General features: G+C 36.9%; 1 protein-coding gene across 12 annotated transcripts in view; it reads right to left on the bottom strand.

Moving 5' to 3' along the window:
• Mrrf (mitochondrial ribosome recycling factor) overlaps positions 1-17881 on the bottom strand; it is a 51024-nt gene extending 33143 nt beyond the window's left edge. Inside the window, exons 1-6 of one of the 12 annotated variants that reach the window (XM_027944801.3) lie at positions 17771-17881; positions 17406-17504; positions 16158-16266; positions 12927-13138; positions 6493-6648; positions 1608-1726 (exon numbers count right to left, since the gene is read on the bottom strand). In XM_027944801.3, coding sequence (XP_027800602.1) covers positions 1608-1726; positions 6493-6648; positions 12927-13110 — 459 coding nt within the window. In that variant the 5' untranslated portion in view covers positions 13111-13138; positions 16158-16266; positions 17406-17504; positions 17771-17881. Of the gene's footprint in view, positions 1-1607; positions 1727-6492; positions 6649-7204; positions 7303-12926; positions 13139-15217; positions 16136-16157; positions 16267-17405; positions 17505-17770 lie in introns of those variants that run through there. The other 11 variants (XM_027944800.3, XM_027944834.3, XM_071600908.1 and 8 more) reach the window with 11 other exon arrangements.
• Between the last annotated feature and the right edge of the window lie 5 nt (positions 17882-17886).

Raw genomic sequence — 17886 nt, 5'->3', positions numbered from 1 at the left:
ACACTGGCTCTCTTTTCTCCATAAGAGTAATAATGGAGCCTGCAGAAGTTTTTCTATTATTTCTATTAGTTCAAATACACACTGGGAAATGGGAAATGACTCTTACTTTTTTGATATTTTGCATTATTATTTTTCTGTTGTTTTATTTGAATGATGCTGTAGTTTTTATTTACTTCTTTCCTTTCCCATCATTAACTCCAGTTTCAAGCAAGTTTATGGAAGGGAGGAGCCATGTGTATCATTTATCAAGCTGGACACGTGTTAAACAAATGCAACACAGTTTTCTGTCTTCAATGCATTTGAAAAGATTACACATGTAAATCTGCACCATGTCACCACAGGATGACACAGAAACACTCAGGTTTGAAAAAAAAGCCAACTACATGTGAAGTAGAAAGAAATTATATAAACACAGAGAGGATTAGCTCAGCATTTTGAAGCTATGAACCTGAGTACTCTACAGACAGCTTCTACGCTGGAGGAAGGAAATGTTTAGTTAGAGCTATTTGTTTAATATATACACCAGATGAGATAAAGGAATTCAAAAGACAATGCAACTTATACTTCCTCACTTTGTCCCTATAAATGAATATTTCTACTGATCTGCTTATTAAGCTTTTTTTCAAAACCCAGGGAATTTGAACTTAGGAGAATTGCAAAGATGCTTTGGTTGAAAAATGAAGATATACTTCAACTTCCTAAGAAAAAATTAAGCTGTTAATATCTCTTTCTGCCTCATAAGATGCTCTCGTGGCCAATCCAGTGCTTCTTCTGTCAATGCCATTTGCTATTTAAAAACAGAAGTGGCTGGCCCTGTAAAACAATCTGCCTGATGAGGTCTTCAAGCTGTGTAATTAGGAGGCTATTCCCTAAATTGTTCTGCAGTGCCTATGGGATTAGATGAACAAGGCAGAGAGGCACAGTGGTTCGGAGGGGGCCAGTAAGGACAAAGAGTTGACAATTTTCTTTTTGCCCACTTCTCTGCTCCTTAGAAACACCAGGAATAAGATTTTCCCTTCCATCAGCCTAATAGTATTCATCCACTCAAGGAAAGTTTACTGAGCACTTATTATGTGCCAAGCACTGTGTTTGGTGCTGGACACAATGAATATGTTAGATATGATTCCTACATTCCAAGCTTACAATCTCATAAAAGTGCTATGGGGAATTTGGGGGATAAGCATGTAAATATATGTATGAGCTTTTTTTTTTTTTTTTTTTTGTACCAAGGATTAAACCCAGGGGAATTTAACCACTGAGCCACATCCCCAGCCCTTTGCTTTTTATGTTTTATTTTGAGACAGGGCTCACTAAGTTGCTGAGGCTGAATTTGAACCTGTGACCCTCCTGCCTCAGCCTCCTGAGCTTCTGGGATTACAGGCATGTGCCACTGCACTCAGTTATGTATAACTATTAATAGTGATATCTGCAATAAAAACAACAATAACAATAACAACAAAATGTGCTGTATAAGAGAGTTAAATGTGAAAGAACAATTTAGATTGCACAGATTAGGAAAGTCTTTCCTATAAAAGTGACATTAGTGTTATTACTAATGTCTATTCCAACAGAGACAGAGAGGGACCCTTTCGGCAAGGATATCTTACCTCTGGGAAGCTGGCCATATTCACCAAAATCAACTGTGGCGACTTCATGGAGATCTGGCTGATCTGGTTTAAAGCAAGCTTCCCATCAGCAGTTACCACAGTAATATGATCAAGGGATCCTAAAAGAAAAATTATAGGGTTTTAGAATTCTGCAGAACTTTAGAAACTCCACATCTAATTCTCTATCTAATCCAGATTCAATAAACATTTAGGGATCCATTATCAGTGTGACTCATAGAAGCAGCAGTGTCATGTGATATAAAGCTTGAAATGATACAATTTGGTTAAATTCCTTTCTGGCAACTAGGGGGCCAACCATTCTGGTTCACCTGAACCCCAGGGGTTTCTTGCAACACAGAACTTTCAGAACTAAAACCACTAAGAACTGTTTCCCTTCCAGCAACTATGCCATTTAATAGCTATAAAACCTCTGGCAAATAAGGGAAAAATGAAATTATAGCATTTGCAGGAAAATGGGTAGAACTAGAGACCATCATGTTAAGCGAAATAAGTCAAACTCAAAAAGTCAAGGGTCATATGTTTTCTCTCATGTGCAGAAGCTGGAGAGGAAAAAGGAAAACAAAAGTCGAGGTACTCTCCTAAAAATCAAAATAAGACCAATAGAGGAAAGGAGCCAAGAAGTTGGGGGAGGGTGAGATAAGTGCTGGGGAGTAATTTGATCAAATTATATTGTTACATTGTTTCTACAAATGAATATGTAACAACAAATCCCATCAATACGTACAACTATAATGTACCAATACAAAAGATTTTTAAAAATCCTTGGCAGGTCACTAATTTTATCTGCACCGTGGTTTCCAGCTCAGTTTAAAAGAACAAAAAAACACCTTACAGAATTAAAGTGAGTACTGTAGCTAATGGATTGTAGCTAAATATGCACAACAAAGTATCTAATAAATACCCAAGAATTAGCATTAAAAAGGTTACAGGTTACCCTGTAACATTGTATTGCTACCTCACCTTTTCAGATGAGAAAATGGAGATTTGAGAAGGATAAATGGACCAACAGAACAAAAGGAAAAAACAATCAAGAACCAAGACTCACTCGGTTGTGCTTAATTTTGATTTTGATCAAGGTTCTTATAAAAGTAGAACTCAAATCTGGGTGTGAATCAGAATCACCAGAGTCTTTTAATTTAGATTCCTTGACCCTACCCCAGAGATCCTGATTATGCAGAGACTTGGGAATTTGTGATTTAGGGGGAGTCTGAATTTTTTAACTTCACCACATGATTCTGACACACAGCCAGGTTTACAACCATTCCCTTATGCCACTCCTAATATTGGTGCCCATATCCCCTTTAGAAGCAAGCCTATTTGAAAATAAACAAACAAAAACTCTATTAATACTTCATTATTTTCCTGGATCTGATCTTTATCTCCCTCTAAATTCTGGAAAACTCTGGGCAAAATTTCCAGAAATCCAAGAAGGCAAGCAATAAAGTAAGCTACAGAGAAGACATTATTCACACTTACTGGCTTCCCATGCAAATGATAATGAGAAGAAAACCCTTACCATTCACAGTAGGAACCACTCATGGGTGGCTCATTCAACATAAGGGGAGTTGGGAGAACAAGTCTTAAATAAACTGGAGTTGTCCTGGTAATATACTGTTAGAATGCAGTACAATACTATGGCCCAAAGATGTGATCTGAAGTACTCAGTTGTATTCAATATCATCACAAGATAGAAGGTTGTTGATCTTAAGAGCTTCAATCAGGAAAATCCAGAAGCCATAAATGGTAAAGTTGCCATGATTCTAAAGACCAAAGACCTAAGTTCAAATACCAACTCTGCCACTTCAAGATGGTGATACCTTGGGCAGATCCCTTCAACTTTATGTGCTTCTGTTTCTTTATCTCTAAATGGGACATGAAAAATTGTATTTATAGGGTTTTTTGAGTTTTGTTTGTTTGTTTGTTTGGTTGGTTGGGTTTTTTTGGTACTAGGGAAATAATCCAGGGGCACTTTACCACTGAACTACATCCCCAGCCCTTTTCTTTATGTTTTATTTTAAGACAGGGTCTTGCTAAGTTGCTTAAGGCCTTGCTAAGTTGCTGAGGCTGGCCTCCAACTTGCAATCCTCTTGCCTCAGCCTCTGAGTCACTGGGATTACAGGCATGCGCCACCACACCCAGCTGCCATTTATAGGCTTTTTAATGAGGATTCAAGAGTATATGAAAAGCCTTTGTAACTATGTCCCAATGATGTTAACTATTATTCCTATTGACATTTTTCTATATTTGAAACAAACTGACCTACTTAAAATTCCTCTAAAATACTTTTCTCACCTCAGGACCCTTGCATATTTTTCTTCTACTGCTCAAATACCTTCCTTCCTTTCTGCTCAGATAACTCCTGATCATTCATTAACAGTCAGCTATACTAGCAGCTAATAACAGAAATCTTTTCCGACCTCAGCTAGATTACAAACCCCTAATATAAGGCCCTAAGAATCCTGCATACATTTCTATAAATAATAATGATAACTTGAACTTACTGAATACTCCTATGTGCAAACATATCATGCTAAATGCTTTGCATAATTTACTGGCTTTCATTATAACAATAATCCTATAATACAGTTATTATTACTTCCACCATTTTATAGATGAAGAAATATAAGACATAGAGAGTAGCTTTCTCAAGGTTATGACAGCTCTTAGTAATGGAGCCTAAATTCAACTCAAGTCTGACCATCTCCAAAGTCATAATCCTCACCACTCTGTATGGCTCTGCTGTATGGTTTTAAATCTTCTGCTTAACTTGTCTATTCCTTCAAGTTAGACTTTGAAAGGCAGAAACAATGTTTCTTTTCTCTAATCTCCAAATCACCTATTAAACAGCAAACAGCCAGACATGGTGGTGCATGCCTGTAATCCCAGTGACTGAGGAGGCTGAAGCAGGAGGATCACAAGTTCAAGGCCAGACTCAGCAACTTAGCAAGGTCCTCGGCAACTCAATGAGACCCTGTCTCAAAATAAAAAATAAAAATGGCTGGAGATGTATCTAAGTGCCAAAGTGCCTCTGGGATTCAATCCCTAATACCAAAAAAAAGAAAAAGAAATTTTAAATAAGCAGCAGAGAATAAGTGGTCAATAACGCTACCATTAGTAAATGGATGGATGGAAGAAGGGACAGATGAAAGGAAAAGAGGAAAAGAACAAACAAAACAACCATATCTCAGACAACTGTTAAAAGGTGTCACTATCTTGAAGATAAAAATTTAGACATGAAAGTGTAAGAAGAAAAGAATCTGCTGGTTTAGACAGCAATGAAAGATGATACAGAGAATCTGGAAAAAAAAGACTGCCTAGGTTTTAACCTGTTTCACCCAGTCTCTTTACGGCTCCAAGTTCTACCCAGAATGTCACACAAACATAACCCTAAAGAAAAAGAAGCAAAGAGGAAATACCAATGGGAGGCCTTTTGAAAATGGATCTTAACTCAGCCTTCCTGATTTGCCATAAGATCCTCTGCCACAGAAGTCCCAACATGGGCATTTAGGCATGCAATTGTGGTGGTTCCCATTCCCTAAATCTGTATCGACATAATGCATCAAATCCTGTTCCCTCAATCCGTCCCCAGTGAGAATCTCCCTCAGCCTCATTCCTGCCCCTCATTTTCTCAGAGGTTAACATTTAACAAATTACACTCCCAACCTCTTTCCAGGCCCATCATCTTTTTAAGTTCAACAAGAGTGGAGCTTGCTGGCTAATTTTAAGTATCACATTTCTCCCTGAGCTCCTCTCAAACTGTTCTCTGGTTTCGACTGCAGAATGTTAACAGGCCAGAAAGCACAAGGGAGACACAGCACTTTATCAGCTTCATACCTAAAATAATAAGCAAGTTTAAAATAAACAGTTGGGAGAGAGTGGACGGCACGCTCTACTGTCAGCAAAGGCAGAAATGCACCATTCCAAAGGTTGACAAATGACGGGAATGGTCTTCCACTTTCACACTGGATCTCATCTCTGAACTCCGTATGTTTCTGATAGTGTTTATAAATGAAGCTGTGTATTTTTCACTAGGCTTCCTTTAGAATTAGTTCATGAAATACTTTCTAGCTTCCTTATGAACTTCTCCAATCAAGATGTGAGTGGGAGCGGCCCCAGCTCCATAGATACCTTTAGAGGGGGTCCCAGGCTTAACTATAGGATGATGACAATTTGCAAAAGGCCAATTTAACAGCAATTGGATTTTTCCTGCCTGCTTGCACCATTAGCTGACAACTCACTTCTCTATCACATCTGCAAACAGTTCCCCTAGACAGTTCTGACATTTCCCACTTAGAAAAGCCACTTTCAGGAAGTTATTAACCCAAACGGAATCTTCCTGGTCAAGCTCAGGGGTATAGAAAAGCCTCAGGTGGGCAGGTTTGCAGCCATTTGGTTCCCAATAAGGGATAAGAACTACCAAATAGGACAAAGTGGAAAAATCAGACAAAAGGTATCAGATCATGAGTCTAAATACCTAGATGTGTTTATACTGTAATCACAATAAAACTCCCTGTTTTCTTAAAAGTAAATTCCATTAGAACAAAGACCATGACTATTTGTTCACTACTGTGCATTAGCACAAAGCCTCATTCACAGTAGAAAAATATTTGCTGAATGGATAAAAAAAATGTAGTGTTAACAATGTGTAAGCACTGTATCTATTTTAATACCCGCCTCAACACTATAAGGTAAGAATCAGACAAGGAAATTGAGGGTCTGAAAAGTAAACTAATATTAGTAAACTAATAGTAAACTAATTGGTGGGTAATCAGTGTCAAAAGTGGGACTAAAACTCAGCTCAGCCAAAGCCATGCTCCCCCACCGTTAGCCTGCAACATACACAAAGCAATGCTCAGATACTAACCTGGTGAGGTCCTTATATTGAGAGTCTTATTGAAATTATCCTTAAGTGCTTCTATCACAGATTTCATTTCTTCATCCACCTCTTCCAAGTTTATTATATCCTCAACCAAGGTTATGTTAATATTCACTCTGGTTTGGGACAGTCCTTTTCCTTTAGCTAGAAAGTCAACATTCAGTAAAAAAAAAAAAAAAAAAAACAGCAGCATAAACAAACAATAAGAAACTGATTTATAAAAGTGCCTACTGTGTGCAGGGCAAAATGTCAAGTGCTATAAAATTATAAAATATTACCTTGGCCCTAAAAAAGAGAGCCTCTATTTATTAAATATCACTATGTACCCAGCACTGTGCTAAACATTTTTGTAGACATTAAAGAGGGCACAGACTTTATAATTAGAAAGTTCAGGTTAAAATCCCGGCTGTAGTCTATGGCCATATCACTCTGAATGTGCCTGACCTTGTCATAAAATCCTGGTTATAACACAGACTAGCTTTTGACACTACACAAGTTATTCAATCTTCTTCAGTATCAGATTCTCTACTTGTAAAACAGAGAAATATTAATACCTGTGTTGTAAAATTGCTACAAGAATATAAATTAAGTCATTCAAATACCTAAAACAGTACTACCCACACCACAGGAAATCCATAAGTAATCCATTCCTTATTTTTCAGAAAAATAAACAGAAGATGAGAGAGGTAAAGTGACTTGCCTAATGTCACCGGTCAGGAAATGATAAAGTCAAGATTTGGTCCCCAAACTGCCTAATTTTAAATCCATGAACTTTGCATTAGACCATCTCTACAAAATCTAATTGGAGAGAGAGGAAATATGTTAACTCATTTAAAAATGAATATTAAGACAAGGTTACACAGAACATTAGTTGGCTGGTACAAAGAAGAGTAGTTTAGAGACATTAAATGTTACCAATGATAAGTGAAAATGGCTTATATTTTAGAAAATCAACTGCTCTGGAAGCTGAGTAAAATTTTATTTTGTGTCTAAACCATCATAGTGATTTTCCATATGCATTTTATAATGTTATGTGACACAAATATTCTTGTATTTTCTATGGGCCCAAGAAAGGATAAAAAGAGCAAAAAACATTTAAATAATACCTTTGATAATGAATATTATACTATCATTAAATATCTGACAAACTTTTTAGTCACTCAACAAATTTTATTGAGTATCTCCAGTGAGCTCAATCCTGTGCTACTTCTATAGCATATTCTAATTTCCAATACAATTGAGTACATTCTTCTATTTGATATTCAAAATAGCTCTCTGAGGTAGGAAGAATAGAGATGATTATTGTGTCCAGTGTACAGATGAGAATCGAAGGCAAAAGTCATTTAAATCTCTTCCCCAAAGTAACCAAGCAGTAAACAGCACAATGATTTTTCAAAAAACATTTATTCATTTACTCATGTCACCATCATGCTTGAAACACTATTACTCTTGAGTTAATAGGCTAATAGCTAAGAATTTTTTAGAACTGCTGAAAGATACTGATGTTTAAATTCAGAAATGCAAGTTCCAAACAGGAACTTAATAATAAAAGTAAACCTATACCTAGACATCTTATGATTGTAGAAAACCAAGGACAGAAATATTGAAAAGGCCAGAGAAAAGACAAATAATCCATAAGGGATCAAAATTTAGAATACTTTCTAAGAATAAGCAGGAGCCAGACACAATGGAAATAATATCTTCAACCTTTTTTTTTTTTTTTTAAATATCTTTTTTTCCCTTGGTGCTTGGGATAAAGCCTAGGGCCCTGTGCACAACTTCTGACACTTTTTTTTAATGTTGCTGGCAATCAAACTCAAGGCATACATGCCAGGCAAGTACTCTACCACTGAGCCACATCCCTAGCCACAACTTAAGACTCTTTAAACGAAGTATCCAGTTAAAAATTTAAAGAGATGTCCATTAATATTAAAATGGATAAACAGTGGTATTTAGGAATGAAATGCCATGCAGCCACGAGAGAGAATGCTCTACAACTTCAAAGAATTTGAAAAGAGACCAGATAAAAAAAAAGTTCAGACTTACAATACAGAAGCCATATACAAAAAAAATACACTGAACAGTACAAAACAAACCTATGCCATTAGAAATCACAATGATAATTAATTGCAAGGGGTAAAAGGTGGTACTTACTAGATGAGAACACAGAGGGGTCTTTGACGTGCTAAGAATGTTCTATTCTTTAATTTGGGTGCTGGTTTCACATGTGATTTCATTGTGTGAAAATTATCAAGAGAAATATAAAATGGAAATTATAAAATGCACAGAAATGAGCATAATAAAAATACTGTCAACCAAAAACCTGTTGGAAGTACTCAAAGTTGTGTTTAAATAGAAACTTATAGGATTGAGTTCCTATAAGAAAAGAATAGCTGGGCATGGTGGGCAAGATTTGGGAAGCTAAGGCAAGAAGAGCACAAGTCTGAGGCCAACCTGAGTAATTTAGCAAGACCCTAAGCAAATTAGCAAGACCCTGTCTCAAAATAATAAAATAAAGAGAACTGGGGATGCAGCTTAATGGTAAAGCAACCCTGAGCTAAATCCCCAGGAGCATAAATAAATAAAGAATAAAAAGAAAAGAGAGATGCATTCCCCTATTTATATCGTGAGGCTAATATACTCTTAATGTTAAAAACAGACAACAGTAATAAAGAAAACTTTTATGCCCATCAATATTAGAAAAGTTACATTAAGGCTAATCTCACATAGAAATATAAACTAAAAAATCCTGATACTTAATCCTAAATATAAACTTAATAAATCCAGAAACATATATGCAGATTATATATCAAGAAATGTACATGCAAATTATGTATCAAGAACAAGTAAGGTGGGCTGGGGATGTGGCTCAAGCGGTAGCGCGCTCACCTGGCATGCGTGCGGCCCAGGTTTGATCCTCAGGACCACATACAAACAAAGATGTTGTGTCCACCAAAAACTAAAAATATAAATATATATATATATATATATATATATATATATATATATATATATTTTTTTTTAAAAAGAACAAATAAGATTTGTACCAAGAATTTAACAGTGGTTTAACATCAGAAAAGCTACTGACATTGAATTATCATATTAATAGATTAAAAGAGAGGAAGAGCTAAGCACTGTGTCACACACCTGTAATCATAGCAGCTTGGGAGGATGAGGCAGGAGGATTGCAAGTTCAAAGCCAGCTTAGCCTGAAGCCCTAAGCTACTCAATGAAATCCTGTCTCAAAAAATAAATAAATAAATAAACTAATTAAAAGGGCTGGGGATGTGGCTCAGTGGTTAAGCACCCCTGGATTCAATCCCTGGTTACAACAAAAAAAAAAAGGGCAAGGGTTGGAGATGTAGCTCAGTGGCAGAGTGCTTGTGTAGCATATGTGAGTGAGGTCCTAAATTCAATGCCCAGCACCACCAAAAAAAAAAAAAATTAATACATACACACACACACACACACACACACAAGAATGTTCCTAACAGCCTTATTTATTTTAGCTCAAAACTAAAAGCAAACTCAAATGTCCATATATACATATATACCTATTCAAAATGAAAACTTTTGGCAAAATAGGGACAAAAATATTTGATTAAAAGAGACTACCAAAAACCAAGCAAACAAAACTCTTGATGTGAACATATAAGAAGTGTTCCCTGTAAAGTCAGGAATAAAACAAGAATGCCTATTATCACCAATTACATTGATCATTCTGAATATGGTGTGCTTTAAAAAATCTAATTGTTTCTTTTCCATTGGGTCACACGTCATGTCATCATATCCTGTTATAGCCTATTCTTTCCTCCAGATTTGTAAAACCTCCTCTGTTTCTAGCCAATCTAGTGAAGGAGGGGGACAAAGAGAAAAGGAGAAGCAGAGAAGGAAACATATGTACTTCGTGTACAAGAATGTTCCCAACAGCCTTATTTATTTTAGCTCAAAACTAAAAGCAAACTCAAATGTCCATCAACTATAGAATGGATACAAAAATTGTGGTATACGCATTCAGCAGAAGACTACAAAGAAAGGAAAATGCACAAACAACTGTTTCACAAATCCCACAAATAGACTGTTATCAGAGCCAGACAAAAAAAGAATCCATGGAGCTTGAAAAGAATAAAACTATCCTATGTTAAAATCAATATAGTAAGCTATCTTTCAGAGGGTGAAAGGGACATGAAAGGGATATGAGGGAAGCTTCCAGAATACAAGCAGCATTCTATTTCTTAATCTAGGTGATGGTTACATGGTTGTATTCATTTTATGTCAATTCATGAACTACACACTTTACAATTTAGGAATGCACTTTTCTGGATATATGTTATCACTAAAATTTTTTAAATGTTTCATACATAAAAGTAACAAAAATGATATACTACTAACAAAAATAAATCGATTAAAAAATTGTGCAAATATTTCTGGTGAAAACTTGACAATGTGATTATAAATTTCATATAGAAGAGCAAAAAGCCAAGAAGAAAAAGTATATGTCTGATGGAGGGAAAGATCTGTACCACTACATCAAGACTTTCTGACAGTGATTCAGGTAGTAAGGAATTTAGTGCAGGGAGAGAAAGGTAACTCAACAAAATAAAAGCTCCAAAATTAAAAATATTCATACAAAGAAACCTGACATTCAACAGAGAAGGCATTACAAATCTGGAGAAAAGAATGGGCTACAACAAGTGATGGTGACACAGTCTGTGTCCCCTATGGAAAAGAAACTTAAAATTAGATTTCTCAATGCACTCCATATTCAGAAACAAATCACCTTGGGATAGGAAGAATTTTTTGAGGAACACATAAAAAGCCCAAATAATAAAGGAAAGGACTAAAATTATGACTCCATTAAAACTTATGTTCAACAAAGATACCAGAAACAAAGTAAAAAGCAAAGAAGACACTTGTAACACATATAATCAACAAAGAATTAGTATCCCTAATGCAGAAAGACTCCAATATCTAAGAGAAAAAGTCAGGGGCTGGGGATGTGGCTCAAGCGGTAGTGCGCTCGCCTGGCATGCATGCGGCCCGGGTTCAATCCTCAACACCACATACAAACAAAGATGTTGTGTCCGCAGAAAACAAAAGAATAAATATTAAAAAAATTCTCTCTCTCTCTCTCTCTCTCTCTCTCTTTAAAAAAAAAAAGTCAAGCAATCTTATAAGGAGGCAATCAAAGGAGATGGAACTGAGCAGCCTATAGACTATCCAAAGATGCTGCTGACAGACTGTGGTAGAGTCTAAAGCTGCAACGCCAGGTTTGTAGTTCACCCACTAGCTAGATATGACCACAGGCAAATTATTTTTACAAATGTACCATGCTCTTCTCATTTGTAGAATAGTGTGATCTCAATTCACTAGAAAATCATAATTCCTTTAATGGATAAGGATTGAATGAGTAAATAAATGCATGATAACTTTTAAAAATATGTAATACAATAAATACAAATCAAATGTTGTGGCTAATTATCACTCTTATCAGAATATAAGTCTTTTAAGCACTAAAGCTCTTTCAGCATTTAATTTTCCTTCCAACAAAAAGGAGGTCTGCATGAAACCAGAAAAGGAAAGTCAGTGGGAAAATATTCAGCATATTTCTAGCACCATCCTTGGGAGTGGACTGCCCGACCCCCACTGCAAACAGCTGGTCTGCCTGACAATTTTCTGTCACTCATTTAATTCAGTCAACAAAATATTTTAATATATACTATGTGTCAGGCCCTGTTAGGTGTTAAATAACAAAGAAAGAGACTATCTTCATTGGATCCAATATGGAAGGCAGGTAACAAATAAAAATAAATCTTATGATTGAGCAATTAATTAATGATTGCTCTTCTAAGTGCATCAGAGGTAAAATAACTGTGTGCACAAGTACATGTAATGGGAACTGACCTAATTTAAGAGGTCAGGGAAGGCTTCCCTGAGGAAGTGGCATTTAAGCTAAGACCTGCGGTACATCAAAATCTCATTCTTGGATGACACAAGCCATTAAGATCATCCATCTAACTCCACGGTTTAATACCCCCTTCACCAAAAACCTTCTGGTTTTAATTATACTTCCAACATGCATCTTCCCATAAGGAAGAGAATTCATTGATCCCGTCACAAGCATTCTAGTTTGCTGGGCACTTCTATCTCTAATTCTAAATAAAAAATAAATAAATTGAGCATTTTTTGAGCCACCAAGAAAATAAATGAACCAGCATGATAATAAGAAAACAGGCCCTGGGTTCTAACAGTCTCTCACTGTGACCTTTAAACTAATCATCTGAACTGTTTTGAGATATCATTACCTCATATGGATTAAGGGGAGAAATTCAGTACATCTCTGAGATCCCTGCCAGTCATGATAAGTCAAGTGCCAAATATAAGAAAACGACTAGGAGGGAGAGGGATTCATGTATCTCTACCTTTGGCTTTCTTGGTTGCAAAGTGGCGAACTGGTACAGCTGAATAGGCCATGTGTTGCTTATGGTCATGTTGTCTTCCACTCACTGTCTTCAGTGTAATATTTGAAACAGGTCTGGTCAAGGCTGCAAGGTAATTGCAAAAGGCAGGATGCATCAAGCGGAAGCACTTTAATCCCAAAGCCATGACTGAAGACAATTCCTGTGAATATCCACTAAAAAAAAGATAAATAAATAGAGACATAAAGTAGACCTAAGTAAAAGTGATGCTACTGTAAATTCAGAAAATAATTCATTCCAATTATCAAGCTATAAATTCAGCTATAGACTAGGCAAATTAAACACATTATTTCTAACCTTCCTTCTAACAGCCATACAAGGAAATATTAGCCTCCTTTTACAGGATTAAGAATATGGGGCTTAAGTAACTTGCCCATAGTTTGTAGGACTCTGAACCCTAAGTTCTTTTGACAGCACCAAAATGCCTCTATTAAGCAAATGTGCAGCAACACAAATCTTTAATGAAGCTAATTAAACCCTTATATGAGGAAAAGCACAAAATCTTGATAAAGTTGAAGGGGGGGGAGTACTAGAAGAGGGCTTTAAACTAAATAAGAAAACCATTTCAACAGGCATAAAATGACTGGAAAATTTACACGACAGCATTTAATTAAAATTTTCTTTGGTTCCTTATGCACTGATTACCAATTAGAATGCACTTTACTTTAATGTGAGTCTGAAGCATGATTGAGGTTTCAGGTCTCCCATGGTATAGAACTAAAGCTCTGCTAAATGCCATCCTCCACCGGGTTAAAAAAAAGTTACACAATGTACTTCTAAGGTCTTTGACCATGGAAAGATGCTATTCCCTCAACTACCTCTGAAATAGAACACAATCCTAGCCAACAAATGGAGTACTAATAGCTTCTGCCAGGAATCTGGCTATCACTCAGCTAAACAATTACCATCAAATATCTGGAAGCTGCTATCTTTGAAAATCAGTTCTACACATCCTCAAATTTTGATGCACTATGATAATTAGACTGAATAAAAAAAGCAAGGACTTCGTAGCAAGAAAGGCCCAAAATCCAATCCCAGCTCCACTACTGACTAAATGTTCCTGAGTGTTTCTGTACCTTGATTTCCTCTACTGTAAAATAGGGATAATTATGCTTATTTCTTAGAATTGAGAATAATGAGGTTAGTCAGGTAAAATACTTGGCAAGGACCTAGCAGACAGCAGGAGCCCCAAAATGGTATCTATTAATAACTATCACTTTTCCTTTCAAAGACATTTATTCCAAGGTCATATTCAGTAAAGATATCTTATACATATGTCATTACTGATCTGTAAGGAGGCCCTGAGTCAGACCTGGATGCAAATTTCTACTTTGGGTAATTCATTCTTTTGGGGGGAGAAGGGCATCACTTTCCTCATCAATGAGAAAAATAACTATGATCTTAAAATAATGAATGCATGTAAAACATAGCTAATGCACAGAATATGACAGCTGCTTAATAAATGTGGCTGTCATTATCATTATTTTTTAAGAAAGCAAATTAGTTCAAAGGCACATAATTTTTCCTGGTGGAATTTGTAATAGCAAGTCATACAGATTTTAGCAATCAGTGTATGAAGTCTGTACAAATAGATCTGGATGAAAAATGAAGTAGCATTTTTTCTTCTTCTTTGTCATCAATGGCTTCTATTCATTGTGGTTTGGCCTGGGCTGCTTATTGTATCCGTATCATTTTATTTTACCTGTCAATAATGCTACAAATGAAGTATAACATTCCCCATTTTACAGATCTTGAAACTGAGGCTCAGAGAGGTTGTTACTATCTAAGAACATGGAACTATTAGCCTAGCTCTACTGAAGAACTGTTCACAAAAATTTGGCTAGGAGTAAGGTTTCTATATCTAGGTTTTTGCCTAATATAGCCAATGCCTAACTCACACTTATATCCAAATATGGCTGCATAATAACTTGTTTGGTTTTTTTAAAATCTACAGGGTCTCAATCTGGCTGCTCCATTTATGACTGGTTTCCTGGTGTTCCTGTTGCAGGTCATAATACCAATCCACAAAGCAACAGGAAATCAAAATGGGTTAGAAATAAACAACCTTTGACAGAAAACGCAGCACCCAAAAGCAGACCCAGTACACGTGAACCGGAAGACAATTCTATAAATAAACCACATTGCTGAAATGCTTAAGGCGTACATCTTAATTGCATAGAAATCAGGAAATTTGGAAGTGGAGGTTCAAAGAGGCAGTCCCTTGGATCTTTTACCTTATGGACATGCACATTAACATTCAGTTCAGCACAGATACAGAATTCAAGTTAAGGAAAGAAGCTTGTTATTAGAGTACAAATATTATTCAACAAAATTAACCCATATACAGAAGCAATATAACTAAAGTGTCTAAGCTTCAGACATAGTCTGGAACTGGAATCTCATTTTTCCCCTTATTAAATGTGTGACCTTAAGTAGGTCATTTAACTTCTCTGAGCTACAGATTCCACCACATTAAAACATTAGTGACATTTTAACATAATTATAATATTAATAAGAACAAATAACCATTTATATAGTAACCAGAAATCATTCCAAGTACTTAATAACCTCTTCTGAATCTCAAGATGTAAGTATCTCAAGCTATAATTAGTGATTATTACCATTTTACAGATGAGAAAAGAGGCTCAAATAAATTGACCCATATTTGAACACAGGCAATATAGCTGCAGTCTATGCTCTTAACAATTATACTATATTGTGTACATAAAACACTCAACACAATATCTGGCTTCCAGCAGGAGTACAATAAGGAGTAGCTAGCTATTACATTACTTCACCTTCTGCAATATTTTCAAACTATGTGAAAAATGCATTCTTTCCCAAAGTTGAGGGTTTAAAAACTCAAATTTCCCTGTTCTTTGGAGAAGGTACATTTTAATTTTGGAAAGAACTAGATAATGAACTCAACTCCTGACCCATTCACTGTCCCAGCAATCCCTTCTAATCTATTAACTTACAATATGCACATTATTTATAAATATGTGTGTACAAACTGACCCCTGTATATAAAATTCTTTCACATTATAATATTTGATTACAAATCACATTTTACAAATAAACTGATCTTTCATTTCCTCGGGGGCTCCTTCATGACTCAACATCTTCAAATATGCCACTGAATCTGCTTGGAATGATCTTCCCTCACCTATTTACCTCCCATTTTTCTTTCAGACTTCAGCTTAACCATCAGTTCCTCAAAGTATGTATTCCTGTTGAGTGTGGTGGTGTATGCCTGTAATCCCAGTGGCTTAGAAGGCTGAGGCTGGAAGACCACAAGTTCAAAGTCAATCTCAACAATTTAGCAAGGACCTAAGCAACTTAGGGAGATAATTTCAAAAAATGAAATAAAAATAAAAAGGGCTGGATATGACTTGGTGATAAAGCATCCCTGGGCTAAATTTCTAGTACCAAAAAACAAAAGGTCTTTCTTGGCCACCTCCTCCTACTCAATTAGGTCACAGGTCCTGTATCCCAGTTTCATAACACCCTCATGATAGCATTTAACTTTTCATGATACAAGTTAACATTTGTGTAATTACTTTATTATTGTCTAAAGGTCTCCAGATGGCCACATGCACTACAAAGCACTACTATGGCAGTCTTGATTGCCTCTGCATCCTCCTCCATGCCTAGCACAGTGCCTGAACACAGAAGATACCATCTACATGATGAAAACATGAATGAAAGCCCAGAAAGAGTAAATCTTTATCCAAGGTCAAAACGCTGGCACCAAAGTTGGAATTACTCTGATGGCAGGTCCTGGGTTCTACTTCCAAGAACTACTTCCATTATCCCTTGGTTTGCCAGGTTTTTGCTGAGAGTAGAGCATGCTCTTCTTTAAATTCAGTGCCATGTAAAGAAATATATTTGTAATATGACCCTACACAGAATCACTATGTCCTTGGTACAGCTGAAAAAGGAATTTAGAAATTTTAACAAGTGGAGAACTTGTGCCCAAGAACTATGAGATGTGGATTTCAATTTTCCTACCTCAGCACTCCCTGCCATCCATCTCCTTTAGATCCACAACAACCCCTGTATTCAAAAAAACATCTATGGCAGCTCTATCACTCCTTGGACCAAATTATTTCTCCTCCCTAGACTTTATTTCCCCAACTACAAAATGAAGGGGGGGTCAGGCTAGGTTTTCATCCTTTTCATCTATAAAGCTCTGCTAGATCCTGGAAAATATAATAGAGTGTGATTAAAGAAAAAGCCACCAAATTTAGACAACACCTAATAGAATCATTTCCAGCACTTCCTAAATATGTGACCTTAGATTGGTCAAACTCTCTGGGCTTCAAGCTCATCTGTAAAATGTGTCAGGGTTCTTGTTCTGGGCTGCAGAGAGTAGTGGTTAAAAGCTCAAGTTTAGAGTCAGCCCTAGGTTTGAATTTATACTTCATCACTTATCAACCGCGTGACCCTGGGAAAGTTATCTCTTCGAGCTTCCGTTTCTTCATCACGGAGAGTAATAACACCTTCTCCCACGGGACTGTTCTGAAAATGAAATGTTCCTGTCAGGTTGTGTGCTACTTATTTGTTAAGTCCCTCGACGACCCTGAAAGTCCTAGCTGATGAGACAGCCCCGCCCCCACCCGGGAGCCTTGCTCAGAAGCCACAAGTCCCGCCCCCCGCCTTAAGGTCAGGCGGGACTCGAACCGGGCGGGAGCCGGAGTCTGGTGCCATAAGGGCCTAGGTCCTTGAAGAAGGGTCTCTGGCACCTGGACCCTGCGCGCGCCGCGAGACCCTTGGAGGCCACTCACCAGCTATTGCCCAGGTTACTAGGGCAAGCCTCGTGCGACAGCGACGGCGACGGCGGCGGCGCGGGCGTCGTGACGTCACGGGGCGGCGCGGCGGCGCAGGCGTATCGCGTCACGGG

This window comes from Marmota flaviventris, chromosome 13, assembly GCF_047511675.1.
Source record: "Marmota flaviventris isolate mMarFla1 chromosome 13, mMarFla1.hap1, whole genome shotgun sequence".
In the NCBI taxonomy this organism is placed as follows: domain Eukaryota; kingdom Metazoa; phylum Chordata; class Mammalia; order Rodentia; family Sciuridae; genus Marmota; species Marmota flaviventris.
The sequence above is the reverse complement of the archived record's forward strand: the minus strand, read 5'-3'. Positions and strand labels throughout refer to the sequence as shown.